A 14868-nucleotide genomic window follows, 5' to 3' on the forward strand; every position below is an offset into this window, starting at 1 on the left:
CAAATATGTGGACAAATAAACAACAATAATGTTCAAACAAAAACTACAGCAATAGCATCTCATTTGTAATTAATTTTCATTTTTTTATACTTAATTGCACACAATAAATATACTTTTGAAACACACAGTATATAGTATGACGCAAATTGTACCGGCTTCTTACGCCAGGAAGCGCTCATCGGCCTTGTTGCATGTTTCACATTTATAAACAGTGGTGGACATGAAGTGCTACGTTTTACTTTTGTCCGTATTGGTCGTTTGCTTTTTAATTGAGGTAATAAAATTTTTATTTGTGATTATTTCATGACAAATATTTCTGACATGTTAATTGAATTATTTATTTTGGATTTAAATTTTTTAATCTTTATTTTTTCTCGCAATCAGAATGCAGTTGGAAGCCCCAAAAAACTACCACCAAGTCAAAAATCAGCAATTAAAAAAAGTTTTAATATTTTAAAAAGAGAATATAGCCACAATTCCTTAATCACAACTAATATTTTGCAGCCAAAAAGCAAGGAAGGCGAGACTACGTTGTCAAGTGTTGCGGAAACAAGAAATGCTCATCTCAGATCTTAAAGCGAACTTTGTCAACATTACCAAGAACGAGATCATCTACAAACAAATCCATCTCTGAAGCCAAAACAGAAGAAGGAACAAAACGAATTGAGTAATTTATTTAGTTCTGGAATTTGGAAATGTCCCAAATTTTTTGCAATTATAAAAAATTATAATATTATGAGGATTATTATGGTTAATGATCTTAAATTAATAAGCAGGAGTAGTTCTGAAAGTCAAACGGCATCGGAAAACATCATAACTGATGGTTCTATGACAGAATCAATCAAAAGTGAATCGCAATCGCCCAGTGCAATTTTTCCCACGGTTGCCGCAGAGTATCCTGCAACAATGAACAGTGCAATTGTCGCCAGCATGGCCTCACTTCCTCAGGCAGAGGCCATTTCCGACAGTCTATCAACTTCAACCGAATTGACGTCAGCAACAAATACTTATAATTCGGCGGAACCTAGTTTGAGTAGCGAGACAACAATTAATGCTCCACGATCCATTCCGACAAACACAACAACCTCGACTGCTAATACAAAACCAAGAAATGTGTTAAAATTAAAATTTAAAACTTGTTAAATAACAGTCTTTTTTTCATTATTTCCGAATTAGCTGCAGTGTGAGGCATCCAGATGCGAGAAACTGACTTTTGGTCAAACAACAGTATTTTTAAATACAAAATTTCAAATATACATAACTAATCTTCTAACTTAGAGTAATGCCACAATTCAAACAAGAAATAAAGGTAACATCGAATGAAAAAATTATATAACATTTTTTTTCTATTATATTTCACTCAAGGAAAGGTTATTGTAAAAAGCGGCAGAACCTACTTAATGATGCCCAATGTCGAAAGTCAAGCACAGGCGGCCAAAAACTGTTATTCCTTCAACATGACTCTTGTGGCCATTCAGGAAATTACAAAAATTCAAATAGTGCAGCAAATTATGAAAAGTTTTTAATAATAAATAATTTTTTTTTTAATTTTTATCTAATTATTTAATTTCAGATCTGGATATTTCAATTATTTGGACTGGGGGATCAAATGAAGGAAACGATTCTTGCTTGAATTATGATTTGAAATTTTCTTGGTGTCCGACAAACGTGGACATTGCATCAGTAATTTCAGATAAAGTCAATGGATCCAGTGTGTCAGATTTGGCGCAGAAAGCTTTAGCTTTGGACGGCACGCTTGCTTATTTTCTAGCAATCCCTTCAATTACAAAATTACCATATTTGTGCGAGCTGATTTATGTAAAGTCTTACAATAATGAAATAATTCGAAAATGTTTTTCTAATATTCTTTCCAGTTAAAAATGGAGACCAAAGATACATGCTCAGCATTAACGAGCGGTAAAAATGTAAGATCATTTATTAAAATAGGAATAAATTTATTCAAATATTTAATCATTAGACTTCACTTTTTGATGCAAATGGGAGTTTACGAGGTTGAGTTTAATAAAAGATTGTGTAAAAATATCATTTTCAATTAAAATAAACAAAGATAGTGAAAAATACGGAAAGTGGATCAACGTCTGCAATAAGATTTACCTTTTTTCTAATAAACTTGTAAGTCTCACTAACTTAAAATTTTTTTATTCATAGTTTTATTTTTTTACTTTTTTTAATAAAGGGAACGTGGCAGCAGAGTTGGGACACGTGTTGTAGCCTCGGCATGCGTCCCGTTTGGTTTCAAGACGCGTCCGACATGGCGTGTCTGTCGAACGCGACCAAAAGCAACTGGACGTTGAATTACAATTACTGGACGGCCGGGCATGCGCAGGGGTCGTGGGGTCAGTGGGCCTTTTGCGCCCCCGGCGGCCCCCTCACCCTGCCCGACTTGCTCTCGTGGGCGGCCGGACAGCCGGACAATGCCAGTCCGGACGAATTGTGTCTGCACATGCAGGTCGGCAAAAATGGAACCAATCTCACGCTCAGCGACCGGAACTGCTCACACAAATATGTCATCGCATGTCAGGTTGGAAAAATTTATAATATTCCTTATCAAACTTCATAAAAATAAATTTTAGAGCGCAACAAATATAGCAAAACTTTGTAGTAAACCGAATTGCCCTTCAAATTGTGAGAAAAATGTAAAAATGAATAAAACTAAAAATCAAAGCTAGACTATTAATTACGATTTAAAAAAATAGCAAACGCTCTTCAATGGTAGTGTTTTGACCGGTGAGAATTCCTGTTAACAACGAAAATAAATTTATTTATTTTAATATTCAAATTTAAAATAAGATCTCTTCGTTCACGGTCAATGGAATTCTAGATGTGGGAAGGAATACTTGTTTTCGTCAAAATCCGTGAGCGAAACTTAATTAAAGATTTATAATTTTTAGATAAATTTTCCATAAAAGATGACATGGGAAAATGCTTGGTCATATTGCTGTGCTATTGGGATGAAACTGACCTCAATTGAGACTGTGAATGAGTTGCAGTGTTTGACAGAAATGGTTGCAAAATATCCTGCAGCAGGTACTTCTCAATATTGGTACATTAAAGTATGATTAAACCAAATTAAACCATGAGAAATTTGAAAATAATTGCTTATTGTTAGTAAAAAAATTGTTAAAAATTCAGTGTTTGAAGCTTTTCATAGTTTTTGACGTAGAAAGCCCAGAGTTGGGTTAGACAGTTTTTGAGTAATTTGAAAAAAAATTTCCTACAAAAAAAAACATTATTTTAAGCACTTAATTTACATTTAGTTAGATGAATAATAATTAGCACGATTACACAAAAAGAGACGCACTTTTTAAAGCTACAAAAAATTCAAATGAATTTTGTACCAGTTTTGCGATTCTATAATGTTTAATGCCAAATTAAAATTAAACATTAAGCTGTATATTATTTAATTTTTAATTTTCATTTAGACTAGAGTTTTTTACATATTTATTTTGCAGTCTTCACATAGCATCCGGGAACGTATTGAAACAATTTAATATTCCCCACTTCAAAAGATTTGCTCAGAATCCTATTGCAAAACATTTCCGAACACGATCAAGTGATTTCCTTTGACCTATCAATCTGGCTTTTCAGTTTACCCATATACAACTGGGAAAGACTTTTGGACTTCAGGGACTAACACAGGTTGCCCAGGTCCACAGTTTTGGTGCTCGGAAAACGACAAGATCCTAAAAGAGGAGATTGTCAATTGGAAGGACGGAAAATTTCCAACGGAAAAAGCGGAAATGTGCATTTTCATAAATCTTTCGAACACAACCGTGAATGAAACGTATCTTGGAGAAGAAAGCTGCTCCCAAGAAAAACCATTCATTTGTGAAGTAAAAATTTGCATGGATCTATTCTTTTATTCAAAATTCTTTCAGACTTTCAAAGCTGGTAACAAATCCATGCAAATTCATCGTTCCTGTGAAGAAATTTGGAACGTGACAAAGCAAGAGGTCGACTTGATCGTGATGAATGCGACAGTCGACGTAACAAGCCGGAATAGAAACCTGAAAGTACAGTTTCAACAAGTGGAATACATTTTTTAATAACATTTATATTCCAAAACCAGTGCTATATCAGATGTTGCGGGAAAAAAGGAAACATTGTATAGTATTCCTTAATCTTTACGCGTTCAAACTTCAATATGTAATGATGTAATAGATAAAAAATGGAGTAATGGCCTCGGATCAAATTTTACGTGGCCTCGAAGAACTCACTGCTGACGATCCGCCAGCAATGCAGGGCGCATTTAGCACTTTTGAATCCTGTTCCACCTTCAGTATGTATATCTTTCAGAATATGATTTACGACTTCTTAGTCAAATCAAGTTTTTACAATAATATGTTGTTTAAAATTTTCAGTTGTCTTCTAACAATCGCAAAAATTAACTTAAATTGTTGCATAAAGACTTGATTTGAGTTTTTCAAATGGGTCCTTAAATATTGGGCTTTCAGGCAGCAACGACGAATGCGTGACCATGGCCGAAATTTTCCAATGTGGAAAAAATAAAGCTCCAGAACTTACGAGTGGACTTGTTTCTTTAAACAAAGGCGACGCTACCGTTCGAAAATCAAATGAAATTCTGAAGATTGACTAAAATAATATTTTCAGATTATGTCGTCCCCCACTGGAGGTATTTTCACACCATACCGAGTTTGCCTTCCGTTTCCTTCTTGCTTGCCCAATGTTTGTTTAAAAAAAATATAATTTATAATCCTAATTGGAAAATTTGAAAATGCAGGCATCACAAATAGATGAGCTGAAAACCACTGGTGCATGTAAGAGACGTGACCTTATAAATCGAGCATATAATTTATTTTTTATTTGTCCACTGTTTGAACCAAATATAGAGGTTCAGAAAAATTTTATCGAGTGCAATATGTATTATGCATAGCAATTATATTTTATTATAAGGAAGTTCTGAGGTATTCTTAAATATATTACCTCTTGAAAATAATTTAATCGGTCCAGAAATACAAAGACTATAATGTTTCTTTTCGTTTGCTGCACCAGTGTCATCAGGAGGAAACATACTGACCACATCAACAGGAAAAAGGTACTTATGGAAGCCAATAATGGGATGGGTGAGTTTAAATAATTCAGAATAAAACATTAGTTATAAAATTTTTAAATAAAGACTGTCGCACAAGCCCACGCACAGTGTTGTGCAATTGGATCGGATCTTGCAATTTTTGAAACATTGGCAGACTTCAACGCGTTTGTGCAAATATTACCTGGTTTGCTTTTCACTTATTAATATAATGAATTTTAACTCCTCACTATTGAATAAAAAAGTAATGACGGGCAAGTGGGCTTTCATTGGTTCAACTTTTGACAACGGCGACGGCACAGACAGTTGGTGCTCAACGTACAAAAAACTTCCAGTTGGGCTGATTACAGACATTGGCATGTACTACAGAACCAAAGCGTTTTCCAATCAAATTTACTTATTCCAGACTGGCCTCACTTTGTCTCCCATCGGAAGATTAACAATAAATTTTGCCGCATGCGGACCTCTACCTTATTGATTTGCACTTGATTCTGATAACAATGTTTTGAGCCGATAAATCTAAGTTAAATCGTTAAATGTAGTACATTATACACGGACTTTGATCATTCAAAATTATCAATGTTAAAATTAGAATAGAAAAATATAAGAACATGTTGAAAAGTTTGATCCAATAAAATTTGAGTCTTTCAGAATAAAAATTAACCAACTTTATTTTGATGAACCATCTGAGGTATAATGCTGTAAGCAGGCTGAATAAAATAGAATTTGGTGAATTCCTCTTACAGAATTTGAGGTTTGCGGAAAAATTTTAAATACAAAATATTATATAATATATTTCTGCTCTTGGTTCCCCAACACACCGCCATTGTAATGGAAAAGTGCGCTTTATTTATAATCAGCATTGCTTTGCTCCTCTGAAGCCAAACACTGATTTTGTATATTTATTATACGCTATTTATTTATTTATAGCTGTGCATTCGTGTTGCGTTGATCGTGAACATTTGAGTTCCCCTGCTCGTACAGAGAGGCTACATATGGGTTGACATACTGACTTTTATTGATATAGCACGAGCATTGCATGGAATTCGCACAAACGAAGTTATAGTGGAAAAGGATCGTCACAATTTGTCTGAAAACCAGAAAATAAAATTGCTGAAAATTAAACTACAAAAACGATCAAAATTTGTTTTCAAAGCTACATAATATGCTTCTTAAGACAAATATAATAAAGTTCATTGTCAGTTTACTTTTTTTTTTTTGCGTTGCATCGTTGCATGTACCATGAATAATAGTAAAAATTTACTTCCCATGGAGCATAAATAAATTAAGTTAATAAGGTCTCAGGTCTTATGAATAATTAAATGGAGAAAAGCCACATCTTTTTGCCGTATTTGGAAAATACCTCACCTATTTTTCACGGGATTTAAGAGAACAGATAAATCATAAGTTTGATAACTTTTTTTACTAATAAAGGTAATAAAGCATAAAACTCATCAAAATTTATTAATTTACTTATTTGTATAATTTAATTAATTCATTCGTGTGTTTGGATGTTCCCGACAAGATCTTTTCATGCAAATTCCAATTTGAGTTTTCATATTTTGTAATTTTTTGGGGGGGAAAATGGGACCCCGGTAAATTTCAACACAAACTTTTAATTGCGCAGCAACCTTCATGCGCTGTTTCCCTTTGGTGGGGAGTATGCACATATTATACATTAGTGGGGAGTATCGTCATACATTTAATGTTTCCACAATAGGAAATGAATTGAATAAAACCTATCCTCAAAAAGTCAGACATATTGAAAACCCAGTTAACAAATATGAATTGGTACTGCATGTTGCTATCAACGTTTTTGGTTACATTAATTGTTGAGGTTTTGTGAATTTTTCTATTATTTTTCTTATTACTTATAATTATTTATTTATTTAATATATAATTTTTTATTAATAAACTATCATTATTGATTTTCCGAAATTATACTAAATTCGCATTCAACAGGATAGTTTTGGAAAGCAGAAAGAAGCAATTGTTGAACGTAAAGCGAAATCACAAAAACACAGTATTAATTTAGAAAGCAGGGAGTAAAAATTAACTAAAAACAAAACGAAAAATTTCAGGTAGAACAATTATCATCAAATGTTGCGGTTTCGTAAAATGCTTAGATCACATATCAACGCGTAGGGCATCAACCTTGTCAAAGATGACTTCATCCACAAAAAGAAACAGCTCTTTAAATACCGTTACAGTTCACCCTACAACCACACCTACAGAGTAAATTAAATCAATATACTTCTCAGCCCAATTGTTCAATTTTTTAATGAAGTTCACTTAAAAAACCAAGAAGTTTCTATAATAAAAATTTCGAAACGTTATATTTTTCAATAAAATTGTCCGCAAAATATTCACTTGCTAAAAAGTTAGCTTCTGGTAATGGCTGTTCCTAAAAACTTCAGTAAACCTTTAATTTAGATTTTTTTTCTTTCTTTAACAAAATCAGTTTTCATCAACAAGGTTTTTGTTAAATTTAAGCGCAGAAATTGGAGCTGTAAATAATGTCACTGATGTCCCTGTGGACAATTTCATCCCAACTTCTGTGCAACTAAAGTCAGAAGAAACGTCATCCAAGAGCGTAATGGAATCATCAAGCGCAATATTTTCCACTGAAAGCACGGGCCTTGCCGTAACCAACAGCTCCCCGGATACAGAAATCACCACTTCCAGCGACATTTTCAATACCACGGAAACTCATCCTCCAATTGCGCAAATTACAGACCAAAACAAATTATTAACTGAAACTTTGCAACCCTCAACAACAGCAGATCAAAATAGTAAGAAAAACGCATCAGAAACTTCTATAAATTCGTCAGATATTGGATCAACAACAATGTCTGATCACACGTCAAGCCCTTCAATTACTTTAAGAGTTACCAAAAAAGCTGCAACGACCTCTACAGATTCGAAAAATGTATTATTTGAATTATTCAAAATAACATCGTAATTTACCAACAAGATTGACCATTTTAAATTAGGCATGTGAAGCATCAAGATGTGAACAGCTTAATTTCAACATAAGCACAGTATAAAAATATTTTAAATTCGTGGAAATTACGCTAATTCAAACTTTTCAGAATAACGCCCTTCAAGTTCAAAGTAAAGGTATCGTTATAAGAAAAATAAAAATTTATTAAATAAAACGCGAGCAATAGGGAAAGTTATAGTGAGAAGCGGAAAAACGTATTTGATGATGTCAAGTAATGAGTCTCAAGCTCAAGCTGCCAGTAACTGCTATTCTGGGAATATGTCTCTTGTAGCCATTCAAGAACTGCAAAAAATTACATTTATCCAGCAAATGTTGAAAGGTTTTTTTACAAAAGAAATAAAAAACAAACTTATAAAAAAATTTAGATCTCAACATTTCACAAATTTGGACCGTCGGTTCCAACGAAGGAAACGATTCATGCCTGAACTATGATTTGAAATTTGCTTGGTGTCCGACGAATGTGGACATTCCTGCTGTAATTTTGGATAAAGTCAATGGCTCAAGTTTGGCTGATTTGGCGCAGAAAGCTTTGGCTTTGGTTTCTGATGGCTCAGTTGCTAATTTACTTGCAATTCCTTCTATCACAAAACTGCCTTATTTGTGTGAACTAAATTATGTAATATTAAATTTTAAATGATTTCTTGAATTGGCTATATTAATGTATCATATTTCAGATAAAAATAGTATCTCGAGATACATGCTCACCATTGGCTACTTTGAAAAATGTAGGTTTTGTAATGGTCTAATTTCAAGTTATAGTTTCAACTTACTTAAAATGCATTCAGACTTCACTTTTTGACGAGAATGGAAAATTGAAAGGTAACTTTTGATTGATTTTGTTGTTGTCACAATTCATCAATGATGTGTGCTGCAATAAAATTCTTGCTAAATAATACAGTAGTTCCAAGTGTGCTTCAGCTTGATATGATCCATTAATTGTTTTCTTAACTCTAACCAATTGAATTAAAATGTTGGAAAAGAAATCTAAAAAAATCTAAAAGAAAATTAATTTGAAGATGGAGAAAGATACGGAAATTGGATGACAATTTGCAACAAACGTTACCTTTTTTCTAATAAACTTGTAAGTATCGTTAATTTTTAAATTTTTTATTCACGATTTTGATTTTTTTATTTTTAAATAAAGGGAACTTGGCAGCAGAATTGGGATACATGTTGCAGCCTCGGCATGCGTCCCGTTTGGTTTCAGGACGCGTCCGACATGGCATGTCTGTCGAACGCGACCAAAAGCAACTGGACGTTGAATTACAATTACTGGACGGCCGGGCGGGCGCAGGGGTCGTGGGGTCAGTGGGCCTTTTGCGCCCCCCACGGTCCCCTCACCCTGCCCGACTCGCTCTCGTGGGCGGCCGGACAGCCGGACAACGCCAGTCCGGACGAATTGTGTCTGCACATGCTGTTCGGCAAAAATGGAGCCAATCTCACGCTGTCCGACCGGAACTGCTCTCACAAATATGTCATCGCATGTCAGGTTGACAAAATTCAATTTATATAATACATCTTGGACGGCACCAGTTTTTATAAAATTTATAAATTTATTTTCAAAAAATTTAATAGAATTTCAATAACTTGAAAAGCTAAATTCTAGGGTATAACGAATCTAAGAACACTTTGCAATAAGCCAAGTTGCCCTTCAACGTGTGAGAAAAACGTAATTGAATACAAATAATACAAAGCAAATCTATTAATTCAGGCAATCAATTAAAAATTAACAGAAAAAGCTTTTCTCTGATAACATTTTGACTGGTGAGAATTAACGACGACTGTAAAACAAATTGATTCTTTGTGATTGTAATGTTTAATTAAAAAAAGATCTCTTTGTTCACGGTCAATGGAACACTGGATGTGGGAAGGAATATTTGTTTTCGTCAAAATCCGTGCGAAACATTTAATTAAAAAATATAATTCTAGATCAATTTTCCAACAGATGATTTGGGCAGAAGCTTGGTCATATTGTTGTTCAGTTGGAATGAAATTGGTTTCAATTGAAGCATTGAATGAGTTGCAGTGTATGACAAATATGGTGGCAAAATACCCTGCAGCAGGTATTTCTTTTGCAATTTTGTGTATATTTTCTTTATTTTAAAACTAAATGCATATTTTTTTTTACAATTTTTCACTCTTGTCCTTAAGTATATCCATATCAAACTGGGAGAGACTTTTGGACTTCAGGGACTAACACGGGCTGCCCAGGTCCGCACTTTTGGTGTTCGGAAAACGACAAATTGCTAAAAGAGGAAATCGTCAATTGGAAAGACGGAAAATTACCAACAGAAAGTGCAGAAATGTGCATTTTCTTAAATCTTTCAAACAAAACCGTAAGCGGAACGTATCTGGGTGAAGAAAGCTGCAACGTGGAAAAACCTTTCATTTGCGAAGTAAATTCTTTAACATGAATAAAAATTTTGTAAATATTTTTTACAGACTTTACCAGCTGCAACTAAATCCCTGCAAATCAAGAACACGTGTCAACAAATTTGGAAAGTGACGGATCTGGAAATCCAAATGTACATAATGAATAAAGCAGGGGACGTTAGGACTCGCCCTAGAAATTTGAAAGTATTAATAAAAAAAATATAAGAACATGCATAAATTAATACTTTTCTACAGTGTTACATCAGGTGTTGCGGGAAAAAAGGAGAAATGGTACTGTACAAAATATATTATACAAATATTTCATAATCGCTAATGAAAAAATATTTCACTCTGCCAATTGTAATAACCTCACAAATTAAAAATTTTAATTTGATTAGATACAACATGGAAGCATAGTATCAGATCAAATTTTGCGAGGACTAGAAGAACTTTCTGCCAGCAATGAGTCCGAAATGCAGAGTGCTTTTGTAGGCTTTGACTCCTGCTCTACGATTAGTACAAAAATACTTATTATTTTAATCATTTAAATGAATTAATTTGATCAACAGAGAGAAATGACGAATGCGTGACCATGGCTGAAATTTTCCAATGTGGAAAAAATACTTCACCAAATCTTACTCTTGGACTTGTTACTTTAAACGAAGGCAGTGCAACCGTACATGGAATTTTAACTTTTATATGTTATATTTAATGAAACTTTCTCGCATCTCAGGTGATTAAATCCGCCACTGGTGGCATCAACACACAATTACGTGTGTGCCCCAAATTTTCGTCTTGTGTACCAAACGTAACTCAAATCCAGGAGCTGAACACAACTGGCAAATGTAAGATTTGCTTTTAAATTTGATATATATTTTTCAGGATTTTTTTTTTTATTAATTTCATCAAAAATAACATTTGTGAACATGGATGAAAACTAATAGCAGCCATACTAAAATCAAATTTATCTGTTTCTCTAAATTTTTTGTTCGTCAATCAGTGCCGACAGGAGGAGTGCTGATTACCTCTTCGACAGGCAAAAAGTACTATGTGGTGTACGTGCCTGTAATGGTGAGTTTTAATAATGCCGAGTTCGCATTGCTGGTGAGATGCGACTAAAATTGTGCCCATCAGATTTCTATTGGGAAATAAAATTTTTGTAGCAATTTTGAAAATTAACATTGTTAATATCGAAACAGCTAATAAAAAGTTACTTTTCCTAGTAAAACATTGTCAATGAAGAGCGCACCTTACGCCACACAATGATAATAAAAACACAAAGTGCAGAGAATTTAAAAATACCACTCGGATTCCTCTGCACCCCTTATTTTTTTCCATAATTTAAATAGCATATTATGGAAAAATGATTATAATATCTGAGAATATGATGCACATACGTTTTTTGTAAAATAAAAAATTATATGATAAAAGGTTTATTTTTACAGACTTGGGCTCAATCCCAAACATTGTGTTGTGAGCTTGGAGGCAACCTTGCAATTTTCGAAACATTGGCTGACTTCAACGCGTTTATGAAAATTCTACCTGGTTCTATTCTCTTATTGATAATTTCAAAATTGAATCACAACTTATTTTTTTATTTTAAAGCGTTGACGGGAAAGTGGGCTTACATTGGACCAACTTTTGACAATGGCGATGGCACCGACAGTTGGTGCTCAACTTTCAAGAGACTACCGGATGGGGTGATCGCAAACACTAGCCTGTTCTACAGAAACCAAAAAGTTGCTAATCAAATTTACCTTGATAATAACAAGGCCATCATTAATGGCGTTATAAACGCAAATTTTGTTTTATGCGGACCTTTGCCTTATTAAATCATTGGAATTTTTCAAGTTCATTGAGGAAACTTAAGTTTTAATTCATTCCAATTACCCATTATTTATCAGAATGTTTTGTATTTTGTGCAATTTCAGCTACTTTGATGTTAAGCTCTGAATTATCCAATTTTAACAGAAAAAAATAAATCATATAATATTTACAAATCAAGTTGTTTATGTACAGTCACAATACTAAAATATATATGTCGCGTGTTAGACACAATATTTACAACACCAAATTGCGGAAATTTTATATTGTTTTGAAAAAACTTAAAAACTCCACTCCAGAAATGATTTCGCTTTAATGCCATTCTAAAATTATGTTTTGCATTGCATCTTACAAACGAACTCCACAGTTAGAGGTTATTTCATGACAAAATGATGAGAGAAAATAAACGGTCGCACCCTTTACCCCTTTGTTGCGAAACTTGCAAATAACTTTCAAGTCTCTACCCTTTTAACTTAAAATTGAACCTATACATTGGAAATACAGAATATTTAAAATTTCTAAAGATAATACATAATAATATGTTGTGATTGCCTAAAATAATTCCATAACGCACTTATGCTATCTAATTAGCATAATATATCGAACCGCCCGTGATGTCCTTATCCCCTTGCTTGGCGCTATGGAATTATTGCAAGGTCGATTTTTGTTTATTACGACATAACGAGCATTGTTTTGCTCGCAGTTAGAACAATTACTTATTTATTTTTAAATAAAAAGTAATCCAATTACTAAAACCTTATGCTTATTAAACATTTTAATTATTCTTTGTAGTAACGAACAGATTTAATATCATTTTTAAAGTTTATTTTTGTTATATTTCCTATTTCTAGAGGTGAAAAAATATTATTATTTATCGTTATAGTTAATAATATTAATAATTATTAGTTATAATTAATTTTATCCATTGAACATTTTATCATGAACCTGCTGTTGCTTAGAGGCTACTCATAGGTTGGAAAACACAGTTTCAGCATGAATTCCATGAAATTTACCATATATATTGATGCAAAGTGGAAAAAATGGCCATGACTCGTCTGATAATCAGAATATTCCAAAAAATTGAAACTTTAAAAAACTCTAACGTTCAAGTTGTCCTCCTTATTACCAAATAATAAATGTTTTGTCAGAAAAATGATTTCCTCTGAATATTAAAAAGTTACTTCTAATCATAAATAGTTAAAAATTAGACCAACAAGGTCAAGAATTATTATAAATTATTATAAAGATAGTCTTTTTAGCTGTAATTGGAACAAATCAAAACGGCACTGAACCATAATTTGTATACTTGCTAAAAATATCTGGAGGATTTTTATGGAATTGATAACATTTATAAGCTCAGTAATTAAAAAAAAAAAATTGTAAATTTAATTCACAGGGCCTCTAAAAATTGTTTATGAACATTTAATTTTCAGGGAAAATTTTGGCCTCGGAAAATTATTCAACACAAACTTAATTGTGCAGCGACCTTCGTGCTGTTGGTGGGGAGCTTGCCATGCATGTTATACGTTAGTGGGGAGCTAATTAATTTTTTATATTTCCATATAAGAGAATGCAACTAAAAAATCGATCCTCACACAAAGTCAGATATATTGTAAACCCAGTTTAGTGGCTTTGACAGTTATGGATTGGTACTGCTTGGTGCTATCAACTTTATTAGTTACAGCAATAGTTGAGGTACTGCAGATTTTTCGATTCGTTATATGAAAATTTTCAAAACTATTCAATTAATAAACAGGCGAGTAAAGGAAAGCGAAAACAAACACTAATAGGTGAACAAAAAGCGAAATCACTAAAAAACAGTAATAAATTAGTAACCAGGAAAAAAATTTATAAACGAAGAAAATTTCCAGGTAGAAGAATTTATGTTATCAAATGCTGCGGTTTCAAGAAATGCTCAAATCATATTTCAACGCTCAGGGCGTCAACCTTATCAAAGATTAGCGCATCATCACAAGGAAACAGCTCTATAAGTGTTGTTTCGTTTAACCCTGCAGCCACACCAGCAGAGTAAAAATCAAATTATTATAAATTATACTCCACATCCGTAAATATTTTAATAAAGTTAAATAATTCAAAAAAACACCTATTTGTAATGAAAATTTAAAAAAAAAACTTTGTCTATTAATCTTGAATACTTTTGAGAGATATTTTCATTTGCAAAATCTGAGCGCTTTCATAAGTCAACCTTAATTTAATTTTTTTTCTTTTAACGTTATTTTGTGTAATGGCTATTGTATATAATAAATCTGACAAGATCAATTTCTTTCAACGATTTTAAGCTCAGATAATCAAATTGGAAACGAAAACAATGCCACTGATGTCCCCGTTGACAATCTAATCTCAACTTCGGAGCAACAAACGTCATCAGGATCGGAATTTCTGACCGCCATTTTTTTCACCGAAACCAAGCTGGGCACTTCTCCGGATGGAATCATAACTAACAGCGACTTTTTCACTAGCACGGAAAAACATCCTGCAATTCTGCAAATTACAGACCAAAGCCAATTATTAACTGAAACTTCCCAACCCATGCCAGCAGCAGAGCAAAACAATAATGGAAAAAACGCAACGGAAA

General features: G+C 33.1%; 2 protein-coding genes across 3 annotated transcripts; both read left to right on the forward strand.

The window, feature by feature from the left end:
• Window positions 1-221: 221 nt before the first annotated feature.
• Window positions 222-5690, forward strand: LOC132204354 (uncharacterized). The gene is made up of 26 exons (XM_059632822.1): window positions 222-274; window positions 385-442; window positions 505-667; window positions 777-1113; window positions 1177-1227; window positions 1279-1309; window positions 1366-1518; window positions 1574-1818; window positions 1875-1925; window positions 1979-2012; window positions 2069-2133; window positions 2198-2542; window positions 2595-2657; window positions 2718-2748; window positions 2812-2876; window positions 2931-3048; window positions 3610-3854; window positions 3900-4034; window positions 4091-4126; window positions 4183-4300; window positions 4476-4582; window positions 4633-4707; window positions 4763-4799; window positions 5035-5105; window positions 5159-5258; window positions 5317-5690. The coding sequence occupies exons 4-26, from the start codon at window positions 829-831 to the stop codon at window positions 5547-5549; spliced, it is 2694 nt and encodes an 897-aa protein (XP_059488805.1). The 5' UTR covers window positions 222-274; window positions 385-442; window positions 505-667; window positions 777-828; the 3' UTR covers window positions 5550-5690.
• A 1150-nt stretch (window positions 5691-6840) lies between these two features.
• LOC132204410 (uncharacterized) lies at window positions 6841-12378 on the forward strand. 2 transcript variants are annotated; one of them, XM_059632903.1, is made up of 25 exons: window positions 6841-6908; window positions 7034-7094; window positions 7153-7306; window positions 7565-8000; window positions 8065-8112; window positions 8164-8191; window positions 8242-8394; window positions 8441-8691; window positions 8750-8800; window positions 8861-8894; window positions 9092-9156; window positions 9220-9564; window positions 9682-9744; window positions 9809-9839; window positions 9906-9970; window positions 10021-10138; window positions 10227-10471; window positions 10518-10652; window positions 10704-10739; window positions 10847-10964; window positions 11018-11124; window positions 11182-11293; window positions 11449-11519; window positions 11894-11993; window positions 12054-12378. In XM_059632903.1, the coding sequence occupies exons 1-25, from the start codon at window positions 6855-6857 to the stop codon at window positions 12278-12280; spliced, it is 3108 nt and encodes a 1035-aa protein (XP_059488886.1). In that variant the 5' UTR covers window positions 6841-6854; the 3' UTR covers window positions 12281-12378. The 2 variants fall into 2 exon arrangements, with proteins under 2 accessions (XP_059488886.1, XP_059488887.1); XM_059632904.1 differs by having other exon boundaries at window positions 6850-6908; window positions 7039-7094.
• The last annotated feature ends 2490 nt before the right edge of the window (window positions 12379-14868 follow it).

This window comes from Neocloeon triangulifer, unplaced genomic scaffold (genome assembly GCF_031216515.1).
Source record: "Neocloeon triangulifer isolate White Clay Creek 2 clone unplaced genomic scaffold, ASM3121651v1 ptg000022l, whole genome shotgun sequence".
Taxonomy (NCBI): domain Eukaryota; kingdom Metazoa; phylum Arthropoda; class Insecta; order Ephemeroptera; family Baetidae; genus Neocloeon; species Neocloeon triangulifer.